General features: G+C 38.1%; 1 protein-coding gene across 1 annotated transcript; it reads right to left on the bottom strand.

Moving 5' to 3' along the window:
- Positions 1-1,498: 1,498 nt before the first annotated feature.
- Positions 1,499-16,714, bottom strand: LOC130435276 (complement C3-like). The gene is made up of 41 exons (XM_056765767.1): positions 16,579-16,714; positions 15,104-15,299; positions 14,872-15,034; positions 14,684-14,757; positions 14,503-14,591; positions 13,547-13,629; positions 13,383-13,470; positions 13,171-13,276; positions 12,929-13,049; positions 12,165-12,280; positions 11,773-11,919; positions 11,480-11,683; positions 11,192-11,383; positions 10,968-11,120; positions 10,760-10,889; positions 10,605-10,676; positions 10,173-10,361; positions 9,882-9,996; positions 9,711-9,802; positions 8,933-9,072; positions 8,648-8,857; positions 8,465-8,522; positions 8,303-8,389; positions 8,019-8,222; positions 7,301-7,376; positions 7,047-7,206; positions 6,821-6,916; positions 6,581-6,731; positions 6,349-6,512; positions 6,086-6,244; positions 5,900-5,959; positions 5,395-5,485; positions 4,637-4,685; positions 4,419-4,509; positions 4,200-4,289; positions 3,980-4,085; positions 3,538-3,627; positions 3,383-3,463; positions 3,207-3,290; positions 2,968-3,103; positions 1,499-2,793 (listed from the first exon to the last, which is right to left on the bottom strand). Exons 1-41 carry the CDS (start codon positions 16,650-16,652, stop codon positions 2,649-2,651), a joined length of 4,932 nt encoding a protein of 1,643 aa, XP_056621745.1. The 5' UTR covers positions 16,653-16,714; the 3' UTR covers positions 1,499-2,648.
- Between the last annotated feature and the right edge of the window lie 251 nt (positions 16,715-16,965).

Here is a 16,965-nt window from a genome sequence, read left to right as displayed (position 1 = left end):
GTTTCTAAAACAGGGCGTTTTTCTGGGCTAAAATTGAGAGTATACCCACTTCTCCAGGGAACACTAAACCACAAATTTAAAATCGATTAACTCAGCCATGCTCAGAAATTCACAACTCAACAGACAGTTTAATAGCACTTTCATCTGACTTTCATTTGCTATGGCAAATATGGTTATATCTAAATAGTCAGATATGATAAAGTTTCAATGTGTAACAGTGTGGGCTTTATGTGGCTCAGTGGTAAGAGCATGACACTACTAATGCCAAGGTCATGGGTTCAATCGCAGGGGATTGCACATACTCAAATATAATGCATAGTATAAATACAATGTAAGGAGTCTGTCGAATGCATAAACGTAAGAGTCAATTGCTCAACTAAAGTGAACACTGATCACAATAATGGTGACATGAATCTTGTGTTCATTGTCACAAAGGGTTTTTATAGATGTTTGTTATTTGGTCAATAAAAGCAATTGATGTGATCTCCTGTTTCTGACCATTTTTAGGACAATTCAAGCTTCTCTGAATAAGTCATAATTAGTGTTTAATTATTCAATATTTGTGTGTGTGGAGTTTGCATGTTCTCCCCGTGCCTCGGGGGTTTCCTCCGGGTACTCCGGTTTCCTCCCCTGGTCCAAAGACATGCATGGTAGGTTGATTGGCATCTCTGGAAAAAATTGTCCGTAGGGTGTGAGTGCGTGAGTGAATGAGTGAGTGTGCCCTGCGATGGGTTGGCACTCCATCCAGTGTGTATCCTGCCTTGATGCCCGATGACTCCTGAGATAGGCGCAGGCTCCCCGTGACCCGAGGTAGTTCGGATAAGCGGTAGAAAATGGAATGGAATGGAATTCAATATTTATCATTCAAAATAAGCAGATGAACTGTTGTCGGTTATATAAACTAATATTACTCCATTTTTATAAGTAATTATTATTGAGAAATATTAGGTAGACTTTATCTAATTTCTTTTAGTGTGTCATAAACTGGGGATCTCTAGTAATTTGTAAAAATTGCAGATGTTGGTTGTGTCCAAATACCCCCACTTGTGGTCTTAGCACTTGACAACTTGACTACTTTCATGACGTATTTCCTGTTTTTGGCCCTAGTGTTCTAGTGGGCATGAACATCCCACGGTAAATGTATTATTTCTAACCCGGTGGGACAAACTTAGCGAGTGCAAAGATATAACGTTAATTAATGTGGTGTTTATAATTATGAGATAAAAAGCAGTTTTACAATATGCATAACTCTGTTTTCACAATAAAATGCGTAACACTATGTTTTACTAGGAAATTATATTTAATATCTAATTATATAGTCAGGTCTAGTCAGATTTATTTTTTTAGCGCTTTATTTGTATTGTATCAAAGCAGCTGTACCCAAAAAACAAAAGAAAAACACATGTTAGCCAAACATAGATCAAATAAAGATATAACCTTAATAAGGAGTAGTGTAACATAAATTGGAAAGCTTTTCGCAAACATCTCGCGAGACCCGAGCAAATAGTCTCATGAGTCATATCCAGAACACGATCCATGATGGGATACGCTTTCCTTAATAGCGCTCCGAGGTCGGTTATTTTCTGCTCGTTTTCCCCCTAGAAATGAGAGCTATGAATTTTAGCATCAAATGAATGTCATAAGTTTTATTTAATCAAACAGGTTTGAACAACAAAAGGGTGACTTTTGATTTTTTTTATTAAAATTGAAATTTTGTAGCAATCGCATATGATACATCATTGTGATTTGGGCATCTGTAGAGTACTTTTAAAGTGTTTTAAGGTTGGAAAAATTTCATGTTTGGCAATCATCCAACCTTACAATACATGCATGATGATATTTTCTGTACCACCCCAAAGTAACTGCTGGCCCCTACCCGGCCACCCCATGAAAATACCCTGGTTCCACCACTGTATACTGATGGATCAGTTGTTTGGTGGTGTAAATACCCATGTGAGGACCACAAGTTTTGAAAGTGTTTTTTTTTGTATTTCTTAAGCATGATTTTTCATTGTCAGGAAAGTGTTGCTTCAGAATTGTCACATCCATAAATGTCCACAAGAAAAATAAAATAGGAATTATTTTGTTGTTTGTGAAGAGGCATCCCTTTTCCATTTGTGGGGTTTTATTTCTTCTAGTTTTTACCTTTTAATTCACAGAAATTCTACACAGTATGTTGTCTCTTAAAAACTGTGCCATTTTTGTAACATCCATACAGTTTTTGTTTGTATGTATGTTTTAAAGAAAACTTATGCATTGACTGATATTATTCTGATGTTATCAACAGGGGTTAACAGATGATTCAGTAAAATTGGTTCTCTGAGAGATAATTTTTCAGGTTTTGGCTGGAATTGTCTTTTATCATTATAGGTCTTGTTGCTGTTTTTGGGTTGAAAAAAATCCTCGGCAATTCAGATTTTGATTTTGCCATACGTTTTTATTTTGTAAATTTGCTCTAACATGGAAAATCGTGTCATTTTAGTACACTTCACAACTTGACCAGTTGAAAATGTGTCACGCAAATCATCTGCTTTTTAGCTGAAGCAACGCTGCTATAGATAAAAAAAGAACAGTTAGATGTGTATAGTATCTGTATTCATCTTTTTTTACTGTTAAGCACTAAGTAGCGGTCTGAAATTAGAGGTGTTTTATGGCTTTGGACAGCCAAACAGCAGGTCATGCTGGAGACTCAACATGCCGTTATATTTCTCTTTGAGTGCAGCGCTGGTTTTGCTCTGGTCCTTGCTGGGCCAGTGTTCCAACCAGGTCCTCTCACCCAGAGCGTACTGACCTCTGAAGAAAAGTAAGACAGAGAGTCGTTCAAACAAGCTTTTTCATCAATCCATGTAAGAACTAACAGGGTCTACACAAACCACTGAGCTCTCTTCTTTCTTTTCATGAACAAAGACACGTGATGGCATGTTTGGAGGCACGTGTCAAATACGGTGGTTTGTAAAATGCACTCACTTTCCACCATCCAGCTGTACGTCTTCAGCGTGGCCCATGATCAGATAGCTGGCGCCCTTCTTTAAATCCAGAGCTTCTTTACAGGAGAGCTGTACGGTGAAAGTACGCTGATGTCCCACCACATTTTTTTCTGGACCTACGCACATGAAAGTATGTTCAGAAAGAATGTTAGCAACACATTAGTGTCAAGTCAATGAATTGGTATAAAGACCGAAATTCACCGTAGTGAGACAGTTTACCATTTTTAAGGGACGTCTCAATCCTCATCCTGTAATAAACAGTTGATACGTCCTCATCTTCATTCAGAAGAACAGCTTTAAAAACTTTAAAAAAATGAAAAAGGTGAATGGTGCATGCACAAAAAAAGTAAACACACATATGCACATAATAATTAATAACACTAAATCGTTTTTACCGTAATCTATTGAGGCTTCGCACGCTTTTTTATTACGCCGAGCCTCATCGATTTTTTCTTTTCTTTGAAGACTGCAGTTATCTGTAAGCGTTATGAAGACGGCTGTTGATCAAACTGTATTTCTTCGACAATCTAAATAAAGCGCAATGCCGTACCTTCCGCACACTGACAGACGTCCTTATGGCAGATTTTCTTAAGAGCTCCTTGTTTTCTGGTCGGATGGTAAAATTTCAAACAACGATTTTCTAAATATGGATGAATAACATAACATGGGTCAACTACATTCAACAACTAGCAGGTAGGCTCAAGATTAGATACGATTTACTACAAATTAACTTTAAGATATTAAGACTTTAATACATAATGTCAAAAAACACTCATAAAAATGATTTTAACACCATTTAAAATATTAGTTGTGCTTGTTTAGTTATGGACTTTATATTTATAAATAGGATATTATTATATTATCTTTGTCAGCTTTGACATCATTCACGTCAATGGATATTACAAGCCTACATTCAACGTGTATATAAATGTCTAAACTGAACTGAGAGAGAGATGTGAGATAAGTGAGACGTTCATGCAATAGTTTCATACCCATAGAGTAATATTCATAAACAGTGACAGCAGCTGGCTGAAGGAATCCCGTTTCCATAACCTTGTGTATTTTGAATGTAACTTTGTCTTTCCATTCGTGAGAAATCTGAAGTGAAATTGTGTTATAAAAGTGCACTTTGAGCATTTACAGTGAGCGTTTCTACCATATTAAATCTTTTTAAATCATAGACGGTCTTATTTTTGATTGAATAATTGATACCCTGTCCAGATAGATGATGAGAGATCCTCGATCTGACAGCTGCTTGTTCATCTCAAACTTCTGAATAAGTCTGCCGTGTCCGGTCGATAGCTGCAGAGAAAAGCAAATGGTTCTGTCACACTATCATCATCATCATACATGTTAATTCAATATTATAGAATCAAAGGTTACGTTATAATACGGAAACTAAATGTTGAATAGTGAAGACATGCTATGTACCGCCTTTAGATCGTTCTCATCCACAACAAAGCCGGTCAGTAAGGACACGTCGAGTATAGACATGGTGGCGTCTCTCTCAGCAGACAGATACCTGAGGAATAATCAAAGATTTAACACCGTCAATGTCAAAGGAATAAACCTCACATCATTTGAAAGGATTATTAAACAAACAGAATTACTCTCATGACATCTAAAAGGTTTGTTTTTTATTTGTTCACCTGGTGTTGATGGTGAGTTTATAACTTTCACTCGCACCCGAATAAGTGACTGAAAACACACAGAGAGAGAAAAAAATCAAGGTCACATTTTAATCATCATTGGAAATACTAAATTAAACATTTGAGGTGAAAATGTACTTAATGCTCATGACATTACTATAAAACAGGTTTCACATCCTTAATGCAGAAAGGCCGTTAAACGATTAATCCCATAATAAACCGCAGAATAAAAGGTTTTACATGATCACATTTTGGTAAATATTTTATTATATCTTTTCATGTGACAACACAGAAGAAATAACACTATGCTACAATTGTACAGCTGTACGACAGTGTAAATTTGCTGTCCCCTCAAAATAATTCAACAAACAGCCATTAATGAGTGGAGATGGTGGTCTAGTGGGTTAAACCACTGAACTGGTAAATCAAAGGTTGCTGGTTCGATCCAGCATTCACCACCAGTGTGTCCTTGAGCAAGACACTTTACTCCATGTTGCTCCAGGGGGATTGTCCCTGTAATAAGTGCACTGTAAGTCGCTTTGGATAAAAGCGTCTGCTAAATGTAAACGTAAATGTAATGTCTAAACCAGGAAAAAAACACAAACTTTTATTCTAGATGCGATTAATCGTGATTAATCATTTAACAGCCCTCAATGCGAAATGTGAGTCTGCTAACTGCTTATCAATGATAATACACTATTTAAGCACATATCAATTATAAAATATCATAAGCGTTCATTATAAAATGAAATCCTGACCTCGATTCTCCTTTTCAAACGTCAGTTCGAGCTCAAAGTTCTTGCAGTCTGTGTTTCTGTCTTTAGCTTTGGCATAATACTCAGTCACAACCTAAAAACACCAGAGAAGAAGCGGAATGAATGAAGATGAATAACAGAAATGCTGATTGGCTACATCACAGCGAAACCTGAGATTTTTTTTTCTTCCAGTGGCAGGTGAAATATGGGGGTGGGACTCACAAACTCTACAGAGAATTTGATTGGACACAAGTTTACGTTGTGCAGGATGAGTCATCGATAACTTCTGACTGAATTCTGTGACAGCGCAGCAATCACATGTCCTCTCACCTGGAGAACCAGAACAGTTCATGATGCATGATGGGAATAAATTAAAATGATCCCACAGATACAGGCAGATATGGAGGAGTTGGGGATGGAGGTGGGTCTTGAGATATTTCCTAAAAAACTGTGAATTTGGAATGCAGAGTGGTCACGTTTCAATGATTAGCTTTGATCGTTTACTCACGGTAACAGAAGCCTCTCCAGAGCCCTTGGCAATGATGGTGATCTCTCTATTAGACGGGATCTGTCCATGAACATTATAATTATGAAAAATAAATGCAACTTGTATTTTTACAAGGAAAATTAAAAAAACACATTCATTAAATAAATCAGTTATCTCACTGTTGTCGATAAAACAGTCAATAAACACCTTCTCTGTTTGTGTGAGATGACCGTTATCTTGGTTGAATTTCCAGACAACTGGCTGCTGACTGCCTGCGACTTGTATGGCCACCTCCATGTCTAAAAGTTTGACGTCTTTAACCTGAATCCTGTACTCAGCCACAGCCTGGAATACCATGATGGTGGCCTGAAACAAGAAAGAAGAAGTGCGCTTTAAATATTTAGATCAACGGTTCTCATATTGAGCTGACACATGGACTGAAGATTGTGTGGTTCATGTCTCTTAAATACCTGAGTGGTGCCGTATCCTCCGCTGTACTTCCTCTGGTTGTTCAACCAAGTCACGATGGGAGCCGCTCTCTGGAAGTCTTTGGCTTTGACGAAAGCGAGAAGCGCATACGCCGTGGCCTCCAGACTGAAATAAATGCTCCCAGGCACAGACCAGTGACTCCCGTCTGAATTAAATTGAAGATGACAGATGAAACTTGTTGTGTATGTAGACTAAAAAAAAAAAAGTCTTTACCTGCTGAGGCTTTTCTTAACAGGATTTGTTTGTTGAGCGATTTTTGATTGGCCAGAGCATAGGATACCATGGCGACGGCATATGGATTGGTCAGACTGTGTAATTGAGAATTCAGGTAGGTGGTGGCTTTGAGAATGCTGTTTTCCAGACTCTGAGGAGTACAGATGGTTGTAAATTAAACACATGGATCCATCTGTTAGGAATTTTTGTAAGCTTTAGTTTTGTTTTAGCCGGACTCACAGGAACTCTAACAGAGCAGATGCTCCGCCCCTCCTGCAGAGCGATAAGCACAAATGCCGTCATGGAGGATTGAGTGTCTTTTCCTCGGACATTTCCCTGCGGGACAAAAACGATATGAGAAGACATCACAGTGATGCGAATGTGGAAAACTGCGACATTCAATGTGGTACTAAAAATTCTGCTTTTGTATTTTATGGAACTGATTTTTGATGCAGGTGTCACTCACAATCATCTCCCCATGAATAACAGGTGCGTGTTCTACGAAAACCCCACCGGGCAGCTGCTTGTTCAATATCAGCCACCTGAGGGCGCTGCAGATGACATTCTGGTCTATGTGCACCACGTCACTTGCCATTGCAAATAATTTAGCAACGTACGCCGTCAGCCTTGAGGAGAGTAAAAGACAGCAAAACATTTGAGATTGGATCAAGTTGAGCTGCTTGAGGGATGCAGACAAAAAAACAGACAAACATCCATTACCAAGTGCTACTTGGATGAGTGATCCATGCGCCGTAGGATCCGTCACCTTTACGATACGCCAGCTGTTGATTGTAACCTTTCAAGCAAACCATTCGAAAAAGTGAAAATTGGATGCGTTTGTGATCCAGACGCTTGCTAAGTGTGAAAATGGATTTGAAACTTCCAGGTTTATTTTTTAAAATAAAATGAACTAGAAACCTAGTTCCTAGTTTTTTTTTGATTTTGCTAAAATGTGTAAGTATCTTTTTAAAACATGTCCACTTCATGATAAAACATGTCAACTTGATGATAAAACATGTCAGCTTAATGCTAAAACATGCTAAAGTTCCGTTAAATTGTGCTAGCATTGTGAGAAACTGTGTTAGCATTAGGTTAAAACTTGCAGACTTTATGTTAACATGCTAATACAATGTCAGAATATGTTAAAATGTGTGATTCAAAATCATACTAGATACGGTAAAAAACGTTTAAAGATGCACTTTTATGACTTCACAAGCATACAATATTGAATCTGATGCATTTCAAACAATTTTAATTTCTTCAGTCCAACCCTTTGTCCCGCCATCCAAAGTTTGTCCAGTTTTTATCGCCAAAAAGTTGTAAGAATTGCTTTGTTTGGATGGTCAAAACCAGCGTCATCTTTCCTCCTGACATTTGAAACAAACAAGTTCATAAAACCCTTGACAGTATGACAGTTGATATGCTTGTGCTAAAATACCTCTGGTGATATACGTGAGAGCTGTTTGTCTGAGTCCAGCGCGCACTGTGTGCCACTGATTGGTTCGGTCCAGGTAATGTGTGGCAATGACGGGCATCGTCAGTCCAATCATGTTCTGCTCTCCGCATCCTCCGGGCTGGACAACCAGAGATCCCATGGTTGCACCGCTGATGGCTTTCTCGATGGTTATACTGATGGGATCTCCTGCAGATGAAGACATGATACGCTGTCAAATCAAACATACCATTACTATCCAGGCATCTGTTAGATGTTAGAAGACTCACCTGTGCCAGTGATGTACGTGATGGCAGGAGTGTTTGGCGCTTGGTCCTTCAGTATAAGACTCTTTATCACTTGGGCATGTTGACCACCTGTTTCACAGAGAAACTGTGTGATTGTGTCATATACAAAACAATTTTTGTGTGAACGTCCATGTTTTTGCCTACCCTTCTTGGAAGGACTCAGTCTCAGATTTTCCCCAAGCTTTGTCAAAACACCTTCAGACTACCAGACGGAAGAGAAGAATACAGTGGTAGTCGTCTCAACGAGTGTTTGCGTCCAGACATGACCAATGCCAAAAGATTTCTTGTTAATTTGAAATATGCTGAGGAACTGTTTCATGGCCTCACCACCACGAGAAGATCTTTCTTCATGCCGTCGCCCCCGCGTCCTGCCACGGCGGCCTTCACTTCGATGCTATGACGACCAAATGCCAGCGGGATGATGACAAAAGGTACAGAACGAGAGGATTTAGCATCAACTGACACTGTGGTCTGGTACCTGCCCTTATTTCTGGCTAAGCTGCAGACGTCCTCAGTTTCCTTCAGTTCTACACGTACCTAGGGAATTAAAATCACATACATTTGAGATCAGGGAAAACATTTACACATTTCTAAGGTTAAGTGTCATCTTACCTTTACGGCTCTGGTGTACAAGTTGTGAATAACGGCCTTGATTTCAATCTGCTCGTTGCGCACGGCTGAGTAAGGAATCTTTAGATCAACAAAAAATTCCTTCATCACCATCATCTCACGAACGTCCGCCATGCAGATGCCTTCACAGAGACAAAGAATGTGTGATTATGGGAGGTAACATTTGTTTAGTCATTTATTATAAGTATTACAGTGTTTTATTACTGTTTTTGCTATTGTGACCAAGTGGTTTTAATACAATGAGAAATGATTTAGGGTTTGCAAAACTGAATCATATTGAAATACATTTAAAAATGGAAAAATACATAAAACATTATTATTTTTTTGACATGGCTTCTTTTGTTTTTTGCTATTAATGCATATTTTTAACTTGGCAAACAATGTAATATACAGTATGATGTGATATGAAATGCTTAGGTTGTGTAAATCAGTTTGAACCATTTTAAAAGACATTTCAAAACATACAATTACATAACCAACTCATAGTTTTCGTTTTATTATTTTAAAATAGCTATTATTTTTATATTTAAAGATATTTGTATCCATTTTCTTGTGATTTTGTCCTGTTTTTTTTATAGTTATATATACATTTCATTTATATTAATTTCAGCTTTGGTTCCATTTTTTTCGTCTCACTTACTAAGGCATATCTTCAAATTTCAATGTTTTTTAAGTAATATTTGATTTGCTTTCAGTGTGTAATTTCGATTCAGATGTAACATGCTTAATAAAATGCCCCAAGTGGTTGTTGTGTGTGTACCGTTAGTCTTAGACAGGCTGATGGCTGTGATTTCCCAGGTGGTGATTGAGTCTTTCAGCCTGAGGCCATTTCTGGATACTGATGTTATTCGACTAAAGAGAGAGAAACTTTTAGAGGAACAGAAACATCATCCGCTGTTGGAAACAATACGATCATGGAAGCTGCACTGACCAGTTGGGGTTCAGTGAAGGGCATTTAGGCAGAGTCACCTCCTCCCAAAGCCAACTTTCAGGAAAGAGGGTTCGAGTGACGATGCTATCCGAGTTTACAAACTCTTCCATCTCACCTGCGAGCCAAAGACGAAAACAAAGATTGATTCTTCAGGAAAAACTACAGCAGTCACATAACACCATAGCCCATAAAGCTAACAGCTGCTCAATACTTTCCACTAAATATCCACATACATGGCAATTGGACCAAAAAACTGCAGATGCAGTGTGATAGCGGTGAGGAAGAACTTACTGCGTGCTAGAGTAAGCTCAGCCTCAGCTTCGGTCGCTTGATGGTTTATTTTATTGCAACAGTGCAGGAAGGCCTGTTTGCACTCTTGTCCATCCACAATGAAGTTCGACCGATAAAGGCAGGAATAACCATCTATCGGACGCATTCCATCCATACAACATTCTCTATTGAGACCAGAGTACTCGTTCCCTAGAGGAAGATATAAAACATAATTTTATCATTGAAAAAATCTCAATAACATGTAAGTAAGAAGTTGAGTTCGACTTCGGTATTTCTTTCTCTTCCTTGTGTTTCTGGTGAGGAGTTTTTACACCTGTCACACATGGTCAATGATTATGAAAAAATAATTTCATACCCTTCGAACAGATAACCCTAAGATTTTCGACATACTCTGACTCGTTGTGTTACGCAAACTACTATGCATAAATGTACCTAAAGTATGAATCAACTCCATTATGTTGTATTCTCGTTTTCTTCTCACCGATGGGGCAGGACAGTTAGAATCTAGAACAGATCATAACAGAGGAGTTACTGACATTTAAAAGCAAACATTCAAAGCAAATACTCGAAGGAAATCCTGCAAGTACTTGTTCTGACGCCAGTTCCTCCCGCAGTGCTAGACTCGAACAACAAGCCGGCATCGCTGAAAACCTGCATGCCCTCTCTCCCGCTTCCGGCCGTGCAGCCAGTGTCCTGTTTCTCAACGACGTCCCAGATCTGTTGGAGGAAGAAATTTGTTTACAAGTTAAATAAGTACTATTTCCTAGTAAAAAAGAAGGAGGATATTCTTCAAACCTTTGACTGGGTGAGTCTGTTGTTGTTAAGGACATAGACGCCTTTATCCACGGCCACCAGCCCAACTTTGGCTCCCGGATCTCCTGTTAATTTCAGGCCGAACTTCTCGCCGGGTGAATAGATGTTTAACGGATCACGAACTTCCACTTTAAGCTGGAAAAACGAAAGAAATGAGAGATTGAAGTCAAGCCAATGTTGGTGTGATGTGACCAGGCCTAACTCACCGATCCCATGCACGTGTCCTTCACATCAACCCAGACGGAGTCAGAAACCACCTCATTTGAGCCCACGTGATAATAAGCCACAAAGCGGAAAGACGGCACCATGTCCTTGGTCACAGGTAGAGACAGAGACACGAGGGACTGTCCTTTTCTCTTATATCTGCCCACTTGAAGAATTTGACCTTTGCTTAAGATCTGAAAATAAACACATGTAGACACAACTTAATTCTGGATCATATGGACGAATTCTTTACATCGAATTTATTCTTCATGCGATCCACTCTCAATCACCATGTACGTGTTATCTTGATCTCTGACTCCTGGACTCTTTCCTGTGTTCAAATCGACCTTCATCTGATCACCCATCTCAAGCTCTGCCGCATCGATGCCTACGTGCAGGTAGTTGTTTGAGCCGGCTTTGGGTTTGTAGGCGAGAGCCGTCATCTTCCTCACCGCCTGCTGTTCACTTTGTAATTGTGGATCTATAGTCTTTACCTTGAAGACATGTTTTTTATGCAAGTAAAACATGTGTTTGCATGTCTCACACTGAATCACCAATGTAACAGTTAACAGACAGGTCTTACGGTGATGTCCAGTGTAGAAGCTCCTCCAGGTGTGTTGATGGTGACCTTCGCAATGCCATTGGCTTTTGTTTGACCTCTGACTCCTCCAGGGTTGACCTCCACTTGAACTTTCACAGCAGGAGTCTGGTCGGGATTTGTCACGTAAATCTTTGTACGAAAAAGACACATGTAAATGTATACATTCTAGTAATGTGGTTTAAATGTACTTCCTTAAAATTGAACACACAACAATAATGTTACAGGTGCCACGCTTTGTTGAACTACAAAAACAAACTCAATACTTATTCAATTTTGTGTTTTACAAATAGTTCACAGTTTTGTACAATTTTTGCTATATTCTTTAGCAACGAGGTAAAAATCACGCTTCTTAAGCATTAATCAACGTTTCGTACCAAGATGTCAAAGGGCATTCCAGGTTTGAAGAATCGAGGTGTTCTCTTGAAGTGGATTGTGTAGGGTGACTTCACAATCTGAATGCCTCTCTTCTGTGCTTCCACCATTTCACTGCCTGAAACGCGCACATGTATAATCCTCACTAATATGTTAATAATATGTTGATCATTTCCCAAAACGTATGAACGCAGATGCTTTCAGCAACACAAGCTCAATTTTGTGAGTTGTGCTTTGTTGTGAATCCATAAGATTCAGCGCTGGTCTGAATAGAATGTTTAGAAACATCTCGAGCAATAATCAAGCGAACATGAAGTATGTTAAACATGAACTACAGTGTTAAGAGCAAGGTTGTGGGTTGGATCCCAGGGGATTGCACATACTTATGTATAAATGTATAGGATAATCCAAAGTAAGTTGCCTTGGAAAAAAGCATCAGCCAAATGCATAAATGTAAATGTTAAAGATGTGTCGACCACGCACTCGCATCAGGTTTTTCCTTATGTCAATCTGCTTTGAAAATGCAACACTGTAAAAAGAGCTAAAAAAAATAGGACTTGAATTTAAATGGACTTTGCATGAACTAGTATGATTTGTCCTGTTCTTTGAATTTATATTGTTACCTTTGTCTTGCCCATGAATAATTATAATTTTGTTGTCTAGGTTTCTATTTTTAATAAAGTGCACATAAATGTCAAGTTACGTTTCCACAAAACATGGAAATGGCCGTTCTAGTTGTTGATGAGCAGGTGTGATTGGCTCTTACCAGTCTCTGTTAAAACACTGACGCTAACAAACAGCGAATGACCGACAATCTGATTTATCTTTGGAAAGGTCTCCAATATGTGTTTCCTCTTCAGCTCTGCTCTTCCACTTCCATCCCAGATCTGACATCATACATTGACCGGAAAAAAAGGGAATACAACGTACAGCAGACAAATAAGAATTAAGCATGTTTATATATTTATCCTTAAAAATAAGAAGAGAAAGTAGCTATGTGCGTAATACCATCACTCTCTGTAGAGATCCTGGAAGACTGATCTTCCCTTTATCTTCTGTTATCACACCAAACACAACAAACGCATGACCATTGACTTTCTTCCCAAACAAATACCTTCGGGAAACACACACACACAGTAAAATCGCACATTCTGTGATATCACTTTTAAAACATTATAAATCAACGTGATGTGTTTGTGTATAAAACTTGACTCCCATACTTGGATTCAATATCGACAGACAGGCTATCATCATTGATGTGGAAGAAGGCTTTGCGTGGTGTCAGTGAGACCTCAAAGCTGGGCAGGACTGCAGGAGGAACAGAAGGAACGTGAGATTTTGTCCTCACATCTGTAGATATCACAGAGGTCTCAGACACACCTACCATATTCTTTCACCTCAAACTCGCTGGAGAAGTTCTGCTGAGGGCTGCCCTGGTGCCACGCCACAAGCTTCCACATCCCTGGACTAATACACCCAAACAAAATATAGGATATGTCTAATTATAACTTGAAGGTATTATTATCTATAAAAAAAACATATGTAAAAAAACATTTTATAGCAATAAACAAATAAATGAAGAGTAGTTTTGATAAACTTATATACTGTATCAAAATGTTCACAATAACTGATACTTTATTTTATAAAAAGGGATACAAATATTTGTATAAAATAAATAAAGAATAGTTTTGATAAACTTATATACTGTATCAAAATGTTCACAATAACTGATTCTTCATTGTCTAAAAATGGATACAAATATTTGTATAAAATAAATACAGAATAGTTTTCATAAAATTAATAAACATTTCACAATTGGACTTCTACAATTTATGAACCCTTTGGAGAAATAAGATTTTGTATTCTGAGTGTAAATTATAGTGACATTTGTTAAACAATGAATAAAGATTTACATGCCTAAAATAATACACTAAATAATGTAGTGTACAGCAGTGTGGTGCAGACCACTTCAAAGCTTGGTTATATATGTTGATCTAGTTAAATATAAAAAGAATGTCGGAATTCTGACAGTCATGACTAAAGTTTCATCAGTCGTTTTTGCTGACACTCCCTTGTTCTTGACTCTTGTTGTGCGTTTATTTAAAATACATTTGAATAAAAGGGCAAAGACGCCAATGTTCCAGAGTCGGGCATCCCTTCTGGCTACAGCGGTAGATGTGGTGTTGTTTTAAAAAGTATTAACTTTATCTTTTAATTTGTTAGATGCTCATTGATCTAGCATGTTGAATAGTTCTCACAATAAAGAACAAGATATTTGTGCCTTCATTGCACTGCATAACAACAATTCTGCAATATAAGGTTTTAATTTAAAGCGCTGACCTCGCAGGATCAGTGACACTGAAGGTTCCCGAGGTCATCCCTCCATCAGGATACACAGATTTACTCTGAAGACTGATGCCGTCAGGTGTCTACACAATTATTTTATTACAACAAATGTAAAACACACACAAACATACACACAATATTACATAATCACACAAATACTGTACTTAAAGATTACCAAGATCTCCACACGGACTCCACTTTCAACAGCCTGTGACATTCCTGGACTGAGTGAGAAAACCCTGTAATACACTGAAGAAAAATATAAACATCATTCAATCTATTCTGAGGAATAAAACCATTCCCTTTACCGAGACTAAAAGGGCTGAAACTTTCTAGTCATTCTAGTCAATATTAACAACCCACCCGTGCTGTCTGGAGTGTAGATGGTTTTATCGGTCTGTATGAATATGTGTCCTGTCTGAAAGGTCAGCAGCACCTGCTTCTCCAACAGCTTCTGAGGAAAGTGAGCTTGCAGGACGGCATACTGCTGGACGCCTTTCTGAAAGGTGTACGCCTTAGCTGGCACCTGACACAAACACACAGAGTAAAAACACAGTAAAGAGAGTAAAATAAAATAAAACCAGCACATTCTCACCTCGATCTCCACCAGACTCTGGTAGTTTTTGTCTGATGTCAGTGTCACTGACTCGCTGGTCAGTTCACCGCCGTTCCCTTTCGCACTTCTCATTGATATTTTCACATTCAGATTGGCTCCAGAATAGTCCTGCGCCTCCACAAACACTTTCTCAGGTGCTCCCACCCGCATCAGGTTCGGAGCTGACAGAACGTAACTTTAAGGATGAAGTCATACACAGAACATTTCTTATTATCTGTGGCAGTGTATGTACAGCTATGTTAGGGCTGTCACAATATCTCACTTCACGATTTTCATGGTCAAAAGCAATCACGATAACAGTATCATCACAAAACTAGGGCTGTTAAACAATTCATCGGGATTATAGCATGGTCTGTTTGAATTCTCGATTCTGATTGGCTGGAAGGTGTGCATTAAAAGCCTTTATCGCACGGGTAGCTCCAGTCAGTTTGATCAAGTTTTAAATGAACTGTCATTTTCACCTGTTTGATCTAAAATGACACTGTAAACATCAATAACAGCTTTAACTTGGCAAATGACCACAGTATAAGCCGGATAGTCCTCAGATAACCGCGTGCTACAAGGTTTTAATGCAAGATGTGGAGGCCACCGCGGAGTGCATTAAAGCTGTGAATTAAATACGAAGTGAAGTGTATCAAACCCTTAGTTAATCGCATCCAGAAAAAAAGTTTTAGAAGTTTACTTATGTCTGTGACCTGTGCAAAGCCTATTACTTTTGTATTTATAAACACATTCACATGCATTTATTTGATTAATATATGCTTATTTATACTTTCAAATAAAAGTAAATATCAATAAATATAACTTTATATTTCCTAAATACATATTCATTTACGTGAATGTGTTTATAAATAAAAACATTTACATGCATAGTACACAGACATATTCTGGATCCGGTTAATCGTTTAAAAGCCCTAGACCAAATTTGATTATTTTAAATAAATAATGCTAACAATAAAATTAATCTGTAGTGTTGCTGATTTTTTTTTCTTTTTGCAAATGAACCACACTCAAAATATAAGTGTATTATTGTGGCTCTTAAGCAAAGAGTCAAACTACGCAAATCACTGCATGTGTTGCCGTGTCAAACAAATACTGAAACCAAATAATTTATGACACACAATTATTAATAATCACGGTTATTATTCTTTGACAAAATGTGAAATGCTCTCCAACGTCTTAATCATCGTGGATAAAAGCACCTGCTTTGCTAATAAATGAAATTATATCATATCACATTTTTTATCAATGCTCACACATTCATAGATTTATATTTACAAAAATATAATGTTATATAATATAATTTATAGCAGTAACACATGTACACATTCACTGATAATATAAAAGTATATAAATAAAAATTAAGCAGATGATCATTTTTTACTCTTTAAAATGAAATTCAATCATCATGTGTGAGTTGTTGTGGAGTGTTTGTGTGTGTGTAGTATACTCACAGGGGGTCACAGAGAGTTTGAAGGGCTGAGAAGACCAAAACAGTAGCCAGCAGCCACACGGAGCACACATGCATTATGTCTGTCTGTCCTTCAGCGTCTCTGATCTACCACATGCTCATTCACAATATATCCCTCATCCTCTCTCACTCGCATCACTGCTGTCATTATTGGGCAACATGGGCGGGGGTCTGACCTGTGATTCAGCACTAAGATCGGTAGACTTGTGAAAGCGTATGTTACAGCACCACTCACCCATTACAATGTTATCATCCATAATGCATAGACTAGTTGAATAATGGAAGTGTTGCTCATTTCATGTTTATTAAACCTCAGCGTTCTCAGTGCTGTATATACAGTGACCTTACAGCACAGTGTTATCAATTCCAT

Source organism: Triplophysa dalaica, chromosome 2 (genome assembly GCF_015846415.1).
Source record: "Triplophysa dalaica isolate WHDGS20190420 chromosome 2, ASM1584641v1, whole genome shotgun sequence".
Lineage (NCBI taxonomy): Eukaryota > Metazoa > Chordata > Actinopteri > Cypriniformes > Nemacheilidae > Triplophysa > Triplophysa dalaica.
The sequence above is the reverse complement of the archived record's forward strand: the minus strand, read 5'-3'. Positions and strand labels throughout refer to the sequence as shown.